General features: G+C 38.0%; 2 protein-coding genes across 2 annotated transcripts in view; both read right to left on the bottom strand.

Annotated features, from left to right (window-relative positions):
* The window catches only part of ANXA1 (annexin A1), a 403624-nt gene that overhangs the window by 344948 nt on the left and 43511 nt on the right, over positions 1-15165 (bottom strand). The gene's annotated exons all lie outside the window — the stretch shown is intronic.
* TMC1 (transmembrane channel like 1) overlaps positions 1-15165 on the bottom strand; it is a 118617-nt gene that overhangs the window by 66109 nt on the left and 37343 nt on the right. The window contains exons 5-6 of the mRNA XM_081804065.1: positions 4690-4780; positions 2878-2959 (exon numbers count right to left, since the gene is read on the bottom strand). Coding sequence (XP_081660191.1) covers positions 2878-2959; positions 4690-4780 — 173 coding nt within the window. The remainder of the gene's footprint in view (positions 1-2877; positions 2960-4689; positions 4781-15165) is intronic.

Genomic DNA, 15165 nt, shown 5'->3' with positions numbered 1-15165 from the left:
GGGCCCCAGATATTGAAGAATTAGCCATACTATAGAGCTGGTCAGGGGCAAAAGGACCTCAACCTTTAGAAAACTGATTCCATGTCCCATTTCTTTTCCAATTTCCGTTTAGTTAAGTTTCAAAGACCATCACAAATACATGCTCCCCCATCTTTGGTAGGGGACTTTCTATGAGATGGTTGGTCCAACCCAATGACTTTACTAATACACTTTTAGAGAGGCCTCCTACTTTTCAACTACTACAATCGCCCAAAAGCATATGGTGTACTGATGATTATCATTAAGATCATAATGCATTAAGTACCTTAGGAAGCTTAAGCATGTAATTAAATAAATAACTCATTCAAAAATAAACACATGAGAAAATGGGACACAATTTCCCAAATTGGATAATGATCAAGAAAATCTCTAACTGCTTATCCTGCCATTGCTCTGGTCGAATCCACTCTGGGACCTGATGCAAAAGAAAAAGTTTATAAAATTTTCCTTCAAGTAACAAATGAGCAAGCCACATTGAGAAAAACCACAAGCCGTGGACCCAGAGAGACTTCACCTGACATCTCAGCTCCTCCGGTAACCAATTCTGGGACCTTTATTTAACCGCAACTTGAAAATAGGAAGGCTAATGGGCACATTGCAGGCATGTTCGAGATTATATGAAGTGTTTGTAGGGTATCTGAGTGACACCCAAAGAGTGGTGGTTGTGGCGACTGTTGATGGAATAGAAAATAAGGATCAATTCTTCACAGTGAGGCAAAGCACCATGAAAGGTGGAGAAATCAGGACAACCTAATCAAACCTGAAATTGCACATGGAAGAGAAAATAACCCGCATCTGCTGGAATTACCCAACTGACTGTTCCAAATTTCCTGGAGGAAGAGGGGAGGAAGGAAGATAACTAAAAGTATAATTGAGTGGCTCTCGATCTGTCTTTCCCCTAGTAACACACATGCTAGATGGTGGTTATATTGTCACTCATTCATGTGTGAAATTCCTGGCAAAAAAAATAATTCCATGTGTTTCTATCCCACTCAAGATAGGCTATTGCAACACAATTGGGCAGGACATTATTATTGAGACAAGCTAGAACCTGCTAGAACCTAGTGGACCTTCCAAATAAATAATTGGAAATGTACATTTTAACTCTCATTATTATAAATTTCTTGGGCTACATCTCAAGACCAATCAAGATTCAACCCTATCATCTCATAGATGAATAGACTGAGGCCCAGAGGGATTAAATGACTGCCTCAGAGTTGAACAGCACATCGGCTGCAAAGCAAGAACCAAATCCAGAGTTATTTTTACACAAAGTGTATCAAGACCTTAATGTTCCAAATGGCTTTCTGCTCCTCAATGCCTCTCAAGGTACCACATTTGAGCTGTACACTTGAAACTTAAGGATTCCATGGTGTCTGTTCTTTTCTGGTGGGTCTAAATTCCTTTTCCCATTTCCTAGAATGGTAGACGTTTGAAGAACGTCTACTATTTAATTTTATTCGAGGCATATTTATTAAGGTCAAGCAAATTCTAGGTCTCGTGATCCAGGAGTAAACCAAACCAAACCTCTGCTTTCATAGTCTACAGGAAGAAATAAACACAAAATAAAATGAAATGAAATTACGTTTAAAAACTAAATTAAAAATACAGTATTTTAGATTGCAAGTGTTAAGGAGGAAAATAAAGCAATGATGGGTGGTACAGGAATCTGTGGGCGGAAGTGCAATTAATTAGCTGATGTATTTTTAATTCATTGCCACTTGATAATGAGAGACAGAGGACTGAGGATAGGCACTCCTAAAACATGCCCAATCATGTCCGTGAAATATCCATCAACTGTGTTATCTCCCTATGGAGCCTCCATTTTAATTATGCAACGCCACATTTAAGCAGCAGGAAAACCTGCCTCTCGATCTGAAAAGTCAGGGAGGAAAATCAGATCCTAGTCAAAACTCCTAGAAACCAAAATATGGCAAGATTGTGCTCAGAAATGTTTGAAATATTATCCCTTTTTCTTTACATTCCTTATTATTATTACATTCTTTGTATATTTTTAAAAAATTATTTATTAGGGCGCCTGGGTGGCTCAGTTGGTTGGGCGACTGCCTTCGGCTCAGGTCATGATCCTGGAGTCCCTGGATCAAGTCCCGCATCGGGCTCCCTGCTCGGCGGGGAGTCTGCTTCTCCCTCTGACCCTCCCCCCTCTCATGTGCTCTCTCTCATTCTCTCTCTCTCAAATAAATAAATAAAATCTTTAAAAAAAATTATTTATTACATTTACAATATTTTAAAATCTTTACTTGCCTTATTCTAAGCCTAGAGCACTGTTCTAAATAGGCTTTCGATTGAGTATATTCTCCTGACTTCTTTGTAACCTAGGAATACTGTATCAACTGAAGGCACAGTATGATATTCACATAGCAAGTTCCTGGATGATGATTACTTATTCTACTTCAGATCTGAAAATGAGGCTTTAAGATTTCTTCATTCTTTTTAGACATTGTTCATTTTGATTATTGTCTAACTCTCACAAGAATATATTTTCAATGTCATATTCATTGCCAATATAAAATTGCTGCTTTCCCAGTGATATATATGACTCAGTGTCATTGACACAATATTGACTTACTTGTATAGGAGAGAAAAGGTCAGAATGAGAATATTTTGGTCCAACATAGAAAGGGAGAGTGGGGTCTCCAGTGCTGTGATTGATAAGTGCTTGCAAATTTTCACAGTACAAAGAGAATGTAAAAAATGGTTATTTTTGTTTGTTCATTTTCTTGTTTTTAATCTTTCCAATAGTATAGAAACTGAGAAAGGCATCTGATAAGCTTATGAAACAACCTTCCCATCTAATGAGATCTCATGAGCACTTACTTTCAATTGCCTTGATTTTGTTTTCCCACGGGATGCAGGCAGCTTTGAAGTTTTCAAAATCACGAAGAAATTTTGCCCATTTCTGAAAAGAAAGCCAAATACAACAGTAAAACTCAGCCTTCTGTTTGCCAAGAGGTTTATCCTTCACCCCCACCCCAAAATATCACAAGACAATGAGCTTGGAAAGATCTCTCTGGTGCCACGTAAGGCTTTTTGTAAAAAGAGGAAAAGAGTAGGTTTTACTTGCCTCCCTGTTCCCCAACCACCTCCACACCAATTCAATTAAAAAAAAACTTTTATGGATCTCCTGTTTTATAGCAAATAGGCTGAGACAGATCTGTGTATTCTGACAGACAATAAGGGAGCAGGAACTGAGTTGGCACCTAATATTAGGCGATCGGCAAATTTTATGTGTTTAATTAAATACTCATTGCGTGAAGAAATTGATGAAATATGAATAAAACATAGCTCCTGCCTTGAAGGGCTTCTTACTCTACTAGAGTAAGCTGAACATAAACAAGTAACTTCAATACAGGATGGTAAGTGTTATGACATAGGACAGTTTTTATTCTGGTAAAGTAGAGCATCTAATTAAATGGAAAGGCATGGTATCATAGAAAAGGGAGGAAAAAAAAGAATCACACATTAGTTTTTATAAAAGACCTTCCTTCCATTTTATTCCACACTGTTGGGCCATCTGTGGTCAAGAGGACCACAAGGACCACACGGAAGAATGGGAATGGGGCAAATAACTTTGCGTAAGTGCGCATTATGCTGGGATCATGTGTGAGATGGACAGGCATGCAGGGCCCAAATAAGAGTATGAGACAAGTCTGAAGGTCAAAAGATGACCCAAACTAGAGACAATCCAAATGTCCATCTACAAGAGAATGGATTAATAAATTGTACCTTCATACAATGGAATACAACATATTGATAAAAATGGACTAGAGCTGCCACAACATGAATGTATCTCATGAAGCATCAAAGAAGGCAGAAACAAAAATATAAATACTATAAGATTCTATTCATTTAAATTATAAAAACAGACAAAATTAATCTATGGTATACATCATAAATCTTTCTATCTCTATTTCATACGTAAGATTTGTGATTTTTATTCACAAAACCCCATCTGTATGGAAATGCATTTAGCTTACAAGTGGGGTAACAATTGTAAAGAGGGGACAATAATGCCTACATACCTACTTTGCTTTGAGAATTAAATATGATAACTTCATAGAAGGATCCAGTTCAGTGTTTAGCATATAGTAAATATTAAATAAATGTTCATTTCTTTTCTATATTTTCCAAGAATCTGTCTTTATATTGGTATATCTTTCGCTTTTTTTCTCATGTTCTATTCAATGTATAAGTTGATGTTCCTGAGAGAGAAGAGCTATATGGCCCGAAAGCTTGTAGACATTTTGAGAAAGAAACTTTAACCCAGAACCCCTTCACTACCAGGGAATAAAAATGAGAGGGGCACAGTCTTTGTCATTCAGGGGTGAGAAAAATCACACAAGTAAGTCTTTTGCCATAAATCAGTGTTTCTCAACTTATTTTTCATTTTAACCCCTTTAAGGAGTATTTTGGGGCCTTTTCGTTTGTTTTCTGAATCATGCCCTGCCCCAAATTTTAATACCACAGATATACTATGTATTTACTTTATGTGTGTACGTGCTTCATACATAGAAAATGTAAGATGCTTTCCCTCTCCCATAACAGAACCAATTTTCTCCTCCTTAGAATCAATATGGCTGCCATTGAGAATGCATGGCATCAACCAAATTGAGTTGTGAAAATGCTTACCTTGGCCATCATCATCTTAAATGCAAACCACCGCTTTCCTTTCCCTTTCCCAAGGGCTCCTTCATTTTCACTCACAAATTTTTTTGCTTCCCTGAGGAAATAAAACAAAATAAGGGGTAAGGGAGGTATAGGTTGAGAATCATAGGATAGAGGTAGTGGACATTTCATTTTATTAGGTTTGCAGCCTTATTTCTTCTAGACCCTTAGCACATGAATTTAAGCTCTATTTCAAGCTCAGGACTTGAAATAGATGTTTAAGCTTTTTAATTCTGGCCAGGAAGAATAAGATATTTTAGTCTCATTTATTATTATTAATCAGCTGGATCATCAAAAAGCAAGTAATTTGTTCTAAGTGTCAAAATAGAGAATACTAGTTCTTTTCATTTCTACCACATATAAAATTGAATCCAAAGTTGACTTCAGATTCGGGCAGTCAGAATGTTTATTCTAAAATATCTTCTTTTCGGGCGCCTGGGTGACTCAGTCGTTAAGCGTCTGCCTTCGGCTCAGGTCATGATCCCAGGGTCCTGGGATCGAGTCCCGCATCGGGCTCCCTGCTCCGCGGGAAGCCTGCTTTCCCCCGCTCCCACTCCCCCTGCTTGTGTTCCCTTTCTCGCTATGTCTCTCTCTGTCAAATAAATAAATAAAATCTTAAAAAAATTAAATTAAAATATTTTCTTTTCTTCTTTTTTAAGGATTATTTAAAAAAATAATAAGTCAAAGAGTTTAGGACAAACTGACATAGAACATACTTTATTGACCTGGTATTTAATCTCATAAAACCAATTATGACTTGAAACAGAGGAATCATATTATGTGCGGCAAATGGGGTTGCAGGAAGAAGGGAAAGGAAAGGAATACTTTTAGCTTCACATTCCGAAAGGGTCTCAAATATAAACTTTAACCTTATTCCCAGATAGTTACACATTACAGTTGTCACATTAGTGTCTTTGTGTGTGTGTAGAAAAGCATCAACTCAGCAGAATGGTTAATGTTAAATATACTACAATTTCGTAACTTTGGCCAATTTTGCTATTGTTGTGTGTTTGACATGCCAAAAGAATTTTAAAAAGAGAGGTGGCCCAGGCTTGTCTTGACCTTTTAGGGGCCATAGAGGACATCACCCAGAAGAACCCAAACCTGGACTGCCTTTCCACAGCTGCCACATTGTCAGTTGGTTGGCCCCTGGAATGTGTGACTTTACAGAATAAGACCCTTCAACATATGACTATAAATAAGCTTATTAACAAACAAAGTAAATTTTGAAAAAATGAAGTCAAGGATTTTTTTTTTTTTTTTTTGGTAAGTTGTTCCTTAGTGACAGTGCCAAATTCATGATTTTACAATACCCGGTGATCAAAACCCAACATGCACCTGCTGACTTAGCCAGTGACTCCACAGTGGCACCTCCTTACTCACCTGTGGCTGTGTACCCACCCATATTCTGCAATGGAGTAGATTCTCTTCAGGCATCAAACAGACCCCCCAGATGAGTTCCTTGATGGCAGGGACAGTATCCTGTCCCTTTGTATCCCCCACAGCACTGACCACTACTTTGAGCAGAGGAGGTGCTTAATAAACTTAAACCTTCTGGAAGTGGAGCTAAGAGGCAGAACTTGAGATACATAGAGACAGGGGAGCATCCAATAATTGTATTTTCCACATTAATTGATGCTCCAAGGCAAAGTCCTTCCTAAACTTTGGAATTGCACCCTTTTACATGAGTCTTCTCAGAAACTTAATAGGGCAGGGGCCTTGGGTGGCTCAGTCGGTTGTGTCGGCCTTCGGCTTAGGTCATGATCCCGGAGTCCTAGGATTGAGCCCAGCATCCAGCTCCCGGCTCAGAGGCAGATCTGCTTCTCCCTCTGACCCTCCCCTCTCTTGTGCTCCCTGTCTCACTCTCTCTCTAAAATAAATAAATAAAATCTTTAAAGAGAAGAAAAGAAAAGGAAGAGAACAAAAGAAAAGAAGAAAAGAGAAGAGAACAGAACAGAACAGGAGAGAACAGAAGAGAAGAGAAGAGAAAACTTCCTAGAGCAGACCCCTGGAAAATGGGAAGGGTTACTAGACTGGCCTTGTCGTCAAATGCCCTGACATTTGACATGACCTCTGAGTTATGAAGATTAATTTGAAAATGGTTTCTAAAACATTCTACATATTCTAAAATGTTTAATGAAGCCCTATCAAAAAGTATAAGCTGAGGTCTCATGGCTGGGTTTCTCCATCCATGCAATCAAGAAAACATATCCCATTCAAGCATTAACAATATGTTCTAGAGATGATATGGCAGGAGTGAGCATGGCACCTCACAGACATTTATAAAATGTTGAACTAAACTAAACTCGACTCTAACTTGAGTTCTAACCCAGCCTCTGTGATTTGTCTCTGTGACTTTGCCCGTGCTTTTGACCCTCTCTGTACACATGTTCAGGAAGGTCCTGTTTCTCAGAGGAAGGCACGCATGCCCAGGACTCACACACACATGAGCATGATCTGCACTTCCCCTCAGTTACTTTGTGGCCTTTAACAGGTCAAGATTCCTCAACAAACAAACTAGAGGGTGAGCAATGGCTTCCCTGCTTGCCCAGTGGTAGCAAGAAGGTGCCATCATCAAGAAGGTGAAAGTGTTGGAGGGATTATTACACAGTGGATTCTCCTGTAACAGTTGTTTCAGAACTGAAAACCTGTTCTAACATGATTGATGCATTACAGAACAATTTAAGTGTAACGCAAATTTTGTGTAAAATGTTGCCGCCATTTTATATCCATCTTTGTCAAGGTGTCATTGATGATATTTCTGAGTATTATTCCCCTAGACCCAGTTTTCCTATAAGCCCTGTGGTTTTCATTGCCCTATTTTGCCCAGTGTGGTGGGTTTTAGGAACCCATACATGGTGTCATAGTGGAACTGGCCATAATTCAATTATTTGGCATCAAGAATGTTGAAATTCCTACAACCAAGTATACATAGGAATCATCACATCACTCTATTCTAATAAACACATAGAAATAGAGATTCAAACATTCTTCCTCGCAGTAAAATCAAAATCTGTTTTTCAAATGTAAATTGCCTACGTTATGGGCATATTTGCTACTCTAGATACTTAGCAGGTAATTTAAAAGACGCTCAGTTTGGTTTTTTAGAGTTACATCGCTTGCTTGATGAGTGGCCAATTAGAAAACATGACTGCTCTAAGCAGCCATAAGTGTAAAGAAATAGCTATTCTACTTCATATTTCTGACAAGATTTTTAATTTTGTGAACTGATGATTATGTTATAAGATCATTAAACTAGCAAGATTTAAGAGAGAGAGAGGGAAGTCGGGGTTATAACCAAATTAAAATCACCACAAAATTAATCATAAATCCATCTAATAATACAGGAATCTCTTTATATGGCACTCATAAGGTTTTTGTCAGTTATTATAAATATAATTTCCCTTGGAACAATCTAAACAAGGTTTTATCATTTGTTTCTTCAACTGACAAATTTTTCCCAATGCTAGGCATAGTTTCATATTTCTCTCCCAAGTACTACCCCACCCCACCCTCAACATACAGATTCTGACATTGATTTTCAGATAAAAACCTGGACTTCACTCCACTGCACGTAGTCTCAGGTAGAAATTTCTTCTCTTCCCTAATGCCCCACCTCCTCCATTCTCCAAAATACCTCCCCCAAGTTTCATACCAGAAGGATCGCTGAAGAGTCATTGTAGCTTCTTCTGTTTCCCATTGCCCACTCTTGCCAAAATAAGTAGAGGACTCGACTCATCAGAAGTCTAGGGGATGATGTTAAAATAAAGCCAGGGGTTACAAGGGTGGGCAGAGAATAATTTTTTTAGCAAGAACAGATTCTTGAACCTCCTAATGGGATGCTCTCAGGACATAAGGAAGCACTTTTGCAGCTTGCTGGCCTAGAGGAAGGGACATTGGACGGGAAGAAATTGGTGACTCAGTGACAGAACATCTCTTAACACTATTTTCCAGGCTAACCTTTGCGATGAGTTGCATGATTTCAGGAAAAAAGAGAAAAAAAAAAAAACTAGTAGCTTCGAATCCCATCCTCTCCACTAACAGATTTCTTAACCAGAAGACATCTTTCATTGTGCTATTAGAAATAAGATACAAAAAGAAACTATCCAATATGGAGATGAGCACGGACTGATGCTTATCACACTAATGTGCCCATTACAGATATCAGAATCCAAGAAAATAAAGAGCAGAGCCTTTGAAAACTAAAAAGCAAGAAAACATCTGTGTTTTTCCTATAGGTAATTCAACTTCCTACCCATGTGTATGTATCTGGATAATTTAAAGGGATTTTTTTTTTTTGCACAGATAAAATGAATAAGATTTTGTGGATAAACTTTGAATATCCATTGGCTTCAAACCATCCAAATGTCTGACTGAAAAATGTGTGTCATTCCCTTGAATTGCATTCAACAGAAGCTGCCTGCCAAGTCTGTAATCCAGTCTCCAGGTCTTGGAGCTCAAGCCAGCCCTGGTACAGTATGCACAGCTCCCTGCACTGTAACCCCAGACCCAGGGATAAATAATTGAGTGAGATCTATTTAATGGCAATAATACCTGGCCTCATAATTCATTTATCAATCCCTTGTGTTGGTAATTAGAATAATAAGGTTTCATGGGCTTTCAAGAATGCTTTCACAGTTAGTTGAAGGAGCACACTTTGGCCTAACTTACAAAATAGATAATTTACCCACAACACATGATACAGCCCTGGTCACACAGGGGAGTCAGGACATGCTATGCTGTCTTTGACACATCTCAACCCAGGAAACATGTTCCCTCTTTGGGTTAGGTTAAGTTGACTCTTCTTTCCTCTTGTTTTCAGTTGGATGGTATGTAGGCAACCAATGTATTGCTCGAGTAAAGGAAAGACATTTCAAAATGGGTCTTTAAGGCAACTGTGATCAAGACTTGTGCTCATGAACACTTCCCAGTAAAAGGGGTCAGAAGAATGAGAAGTCTTTTCTTAGTAAACACTGTTGTTTTAAAAAAAAAAAACAAAAAACGACCAATTTAAATGGACTCCAAGTCAGAACTCTGACTTTTCCTAAAATGGGATTGAGTAACTGAAAGGAAGTTTCAGAGGTCGGAAGCTACTCTCATGCACAGAGATTGGAAATAAGGACTGTAGGCCTCCTAGATAATAGAACTTCATAATTAGACTGGTAGTGTTATTTAAAATCATCCTAATACTGGAAGTGATTTTTTTAAAGGAGATGCTGTGGAAGTGGTGGTCATGGTTGGATGCTCGGTTGCGTCATCTATGAAATGGAGATACTGTGTTTTATGCGAAATAATGCACGCAATAAGTTTAGTCATAACACATGTAATGTGTCCATGGCAAACAGTAAGAGCACTATAAATAGGAACTATTATTAATAGTAATAGTACTAATAGTGCTGACTTCAATTTTTATGCCTGAGTTTCCAAATGACAAAGTTGAGAAAGGACAAGGCATTTCCAGGCAAAACCTCTCAGAAAGCCAACCCATTTCCCATCAGATGATGAGATGTGGGAAGACTGAGAATTGTTCTTGCCACTAAATGAGTGGGAGAGACCCGCATTTTAGACCCACCGTGAGGACGCTGGTGTCCAGCTTCGGAAGACCCAGTTATGCCTCAGCCTGAGAGGATGCAGGGATGAATTCTAGCCTGAGTCCTACTCCAGCCGGGCTGTGCTGCTCCAGAAAGCCTAGGTCATCTGGGGCGTCTCTGTGCTAAGAGGCAAAAAGGAATCTCTCTCCCTTGAATACGACTACATCCTATTCAATTCTATGATCTGTGTTTTATCCTTGAGACACAGGTTTGAATCTTGGTTCTGTCACACACTAGCTGTGTGCTCTTGGGAGAATTACGAGACTTACGGATCCCAACTGAGTGTTCTCATCTGTAAAATGTGATGGGCAGCAGTAATGGCAGTGACAGCTAACATATAATAAATGCTTGCCATGTACCGGGCACTATGAATGCCGATCATCTCATTGAATCCCTACAAAATCCAGCAAGGTGGCAACTATGGTTACCCCTGTCTCAGAGATGAGAAACTGAGGATTAGATTAATGAAATTAGGGTCCAAGCTTTCCCAAAGAGTAAGTGTCCCAGGTTGTCTGGGATTGGAGCTCAGTGCTCCCAGTTTCCCCTGAATAACATCATTATCTACCTCATGTGATTGGCACAAGGACACATAAAAATAGAGGAGACATGGTATTCTTAGCCATTTTTTCTAAGCATCTATTGAGTGTGTTTATTCTTAGCAATGTGTTAAGTGCTTTGAAAGAAAGAAAAGAAACGTGGATTCCTTTCTGAAGTTTAAATGCCATTAAGAAAAATGAGATACAAGCCCATAAAATTGTTATATAACAGTGTTCAACACCTTTAAAGGAGAGGACACTGGAGGCCTGAGAGCTTGTTGAAGATGCAGATGAGAGAAGAATTAAACTGGGCATCGGAAGCACCGATAGAATTCAAGTAGGCAGAGAAAGGCATTCTAGGCATCGGTTTGTAGGAATTTTTCTAACAAAGGCGATATTCCCACCATGGAGCACATATACAAGCTCATATTCTTAGAGAGACTTACATTCAGCTCTTCAGGAGACCATTGACAGGGCTTGGCAGGCAGACCGTGCTGATTTTGCTCAGTTCGTGTTCATTTGAATCAAACACAGGCAATAAATTCTGAATACTGTAAACAGATGGATTTACAAGGCATTGCCTCAGAGTGAGAGAGGCCATTCTGCTTTGGAAGACTGGGTAAAACGATTCTGCACAATACCCGTGTGTTCATGTTTCTACCCTATGCTAAACATTTCTAAGTACTATGGAATATGTTTTCAAAATGCTGTGTTGTGATATTTAGGAGTGCTAAAAAGAGCCTTAGTTTTCTGTTGGAACAGTGTGTTCTGCCTTTGGCTCCATGAGTGGGCAAGAAATTTCAAATGATGGCAGTTCAGCGAGCTCTGCAAATAATTGAGACTACCTAGTAAACTTGACTGCTTGCTACATGGCAAACTTAAATCTAGAGGTCTGTCCTGAGCACTTGGCAACACAACTTAGGTGAGGTCACCCACAGAGCATTCTATGTTCCTGAGGGAACTAGGCTTTCTACTCAGTTGACTTGAAGTCAGACTATTTCACTGTTTTCTTGCAGAGCCTCTCTTCTAAGCTTTCCTAATGCTTGTGACCAAGCATTGGTCAAGAAACACTATGATAGGATATGCATAAAATGAAACATTAATTCATCCAGAGAGTCGTGTGTTTATGTAGCTATCCCAGTATGTTTATGTATGTATATGTGAAATAATGGACATATATATATATATATATACACACATATACATATATATGCAAATTCATGCATGTATACTGTCAACACATAATTAACAGCTATTTGAAAGAAGTGATTTATAATACTTAAAATTTCTAATTTTCAGAACTGTAGAAAGAAATTTTAGACACATTATATTGAATACATAAAACTATTCCCCTTTCTTCTTCCCATCTAATTTGTCATGATATTCTAATATAATGTTCTCCAAACATTTACTGTAGGATATGCATTTTAATAAGGCTTAACCACTTTTATTCTACAGCAAAAAGCTTATTTAAATCCTCCAAAGTAATACTCCACTTGCCATTCCTTGGTCATATGCATAAAAACATCCTCAAAAATGACTTTATGGGGCACCTGGGTGGCTCAGTTGGTTAAATGTCTGCCTTCAGCTCAGGTCATGATCTTAGGGCCCTGGAATCAAGCCCCACATGGTTGGGTGGGGGGGCCCTGCTCAGCAAGGAGCCTGCTTTTCTCCCTTTCCCTCCTCCCTGCTCATGTTCTCTCTCTCTCTCTCTCTAATAAATAAATAAAAATCTTTTTTAAAAAATGCCTTCATTATTCTCTTATTGTAAACCTGATAAAGTAAATGGTTTCTTTCAGAATTCGTACCTTACCCAAGATCTGGATGACACTTCCCCTAAACAAAAAAGGCACATTTCCCAAATTAATCATATTCTGTGCTTATCATGTACACATTTGCTTTCCTTTTATTGTTAATGTATTATGTCAAACATATTTAAAAGCATTTCTAGATAATTTTAAGTGTAATTAGTGAATTTCTCTTCCTAATCACCTTTCAAAGATAATACATCTATGGATAGTCTAATAACAAGTTATGAAAATTAGCTGTCACCAGTAGCTGACATTCTAAAGAACGTAAGTTAGGTAAATTGCTATTTATCAAAAATGGTTGGAGGGGAGAATACTCTGGCAACATGGGAAAACTGATTCAGTGTGTCTGAAGTTAAGAAGATGATAGTAACCATATTTTATCTATCTAGAAGAAAACTTTAGAACTTTCTTTTGTCTAATATTTACTTTTTATTATAATTATTATTATCTTACGGTGTACTGTAAAAAAAATCCCTGTTTATTTGAACTTTGAGATCATTTGAATTCTGGATAAGCAGATATTTGTGAAAGGTAGTGAGTAAGATTGATTGCCAAGAGTCTCGTGAGCAACCTTGAATATTGGCATATTTTAGACCCATTTTCCAATGACCATTAATTACTCCTCCATCAAGCATTTGGGCAGAATCTCAGGCTGATTTAATGAGGAGGGTATTTGGGATTTTGAGGTCGGTACAAGAGCCATAAATGCCTTCACAACTCTCTAAAAGAGATAGGAGCTGGAGCCCAGTGGGCCACCTGAAAAGTTTGCAAAACCAGGGTGAAGAACAGAACATCAGGTAACTCTGGTAAAATGGTACACTGTAGATAGGAAAGATTAAATAAATCATAAAAAAAATAAAGAAGAACTTTTGGTAGGCAAAAGTATATGTATCCCCAATGTTTCAGAGCTGACTTCCTTGGCAACTGAAAAAGTTTCAAATCTCAAGGAAAAAACAAAACAGAACAATTTCTCATGTGGTTCCTATCGGCATCCTTTAAGGGAGAATTTCAAAATATTATTTGAAAAACATTATTAAAATTACCCATAGTGATTTTTCTAACCACTCACAATAACACAGCAAATATTAACAGGCTAAATCCAAAAAGAAAGAATTGTCAGGATCATTGTTCTTATTTAATAGGAAAGATTATTTCTTATGCAATGAAAATGATAAGAGAGGCAATTGGTACAGATGAACTCAAATGTGAATGGTAAGTCAGAAGAGATTTCAGATCCCAATCAAGACTCGATTATTCTTAAATAAAAGAATTTCCTCTTCAAGTTGAATTTTAAAAGGAAAAAAAAAAAAAAAAGAGATAAAGAAACAAAATCAGACTTTTTTTTTTTTTAATCAGACTCTTAAATACAGAGAACAAATTGGTGGTTGCCAGAGGGGCAGTGGGTGGGGGATGGGTAAAATAGATAAAGGGGGTTAAGAGTTCACTTATCATGACAAGCACTGAGTAATGTATAGAATTGTTGAATCATACTGTACACCTGAAAGTAATATAGCACTGTATGTTAACTATACTTCAATAAGAGAGAGAGAAGAGCAGAATAGGAGGTAAAGAGAGAAAGATTAAAACTCTGTACATACTCACAGATATGGGAGGAAATTCTAGAATACAAATGAAAGACATTTAGCAGGGTGTTAAAATAAACACTAGAATAAGAGGTTACCAGGAATGCTGAAATTAACAGAATAATGCCTGTCTTTCTCACGGGCAGCTCTAATGCAAGCATTTCATTGTTGGTTACAGATTGAATAAAGAAAATATGTTATAGCATAACAAACAGTTCTTTCTTTAGCCTCTGTTCTCAATTGCTCTAGACTGAGGTCCCTCGAACATAAATTTAGTTAATCAAGGGCATTCTTAGATCCCCCTGTGAGGTGCTGCGAGATCAGCCACTGATTGTTGAATTTTCAGGGATTTTGTAAGCAGATTCTTAACTGTTAGTACCTTGAAATTGATCATAATGGGAGTATTTACACCATGGAAATCGGCAAATGCTACAAATCAAGGCTTTTTACCAGCACATTCTTGCCTTTTATTCACAAATTCATGCAGACCCATAAAATGCTTTGTCATATTAATGATTCTCTTGCCTTGGCAATGAGTGTCCCACAACAAAAGAAACCACCATTAATGCGGCCACCCACAAGGAGATAGTAATTGGATGTTTCTGATGTACAGAGCACTACGCTAGGCTCTGCAGAACCACAGAGCTGTGAGACACCTTTCACATCCTGAGGAGCTCACAATCTATTCTGAAAAGAAAGAGATTTACATACAATTTTTAAAAGTAATATAATAAAGCATAACAGCAGAGTCAAACAAATAATAGAGAAAGTCTAATTGAGTTCTATTTCTATAACAATTGGCAGAGAAGGGACCTCAGGGGAGAGATGATTAATTCACAAAGGAGGTAGAACTAGAAGAAGCATAGGAAGCATAGGAAGCATAGGAAGAATGGCAGAAAATTGGAGAGGATACCTGAGG

The sequence above is a fragment of the Leptonychotes weddellii genome, chromosome 14, assembly GCF_054177405.1.
Source record: "Leptonychotes weddellii isolate Sample4059 chromosome 14, ASM5417740v2, whole genome shotgun sequence".
In the NCBI taxonomy this organism is placed as follows: Eukaryota; Metazoa; Chordata; class Mammalia; order Carnivora; family Phocidae; genus Leptonychotes; species Leptonychotes weddellii.
The sequence above is the reverse complement of the archived record's forward strand: the minus strand, read 5'-3'. Positions and strand labels throughout refer to the sequence as shown.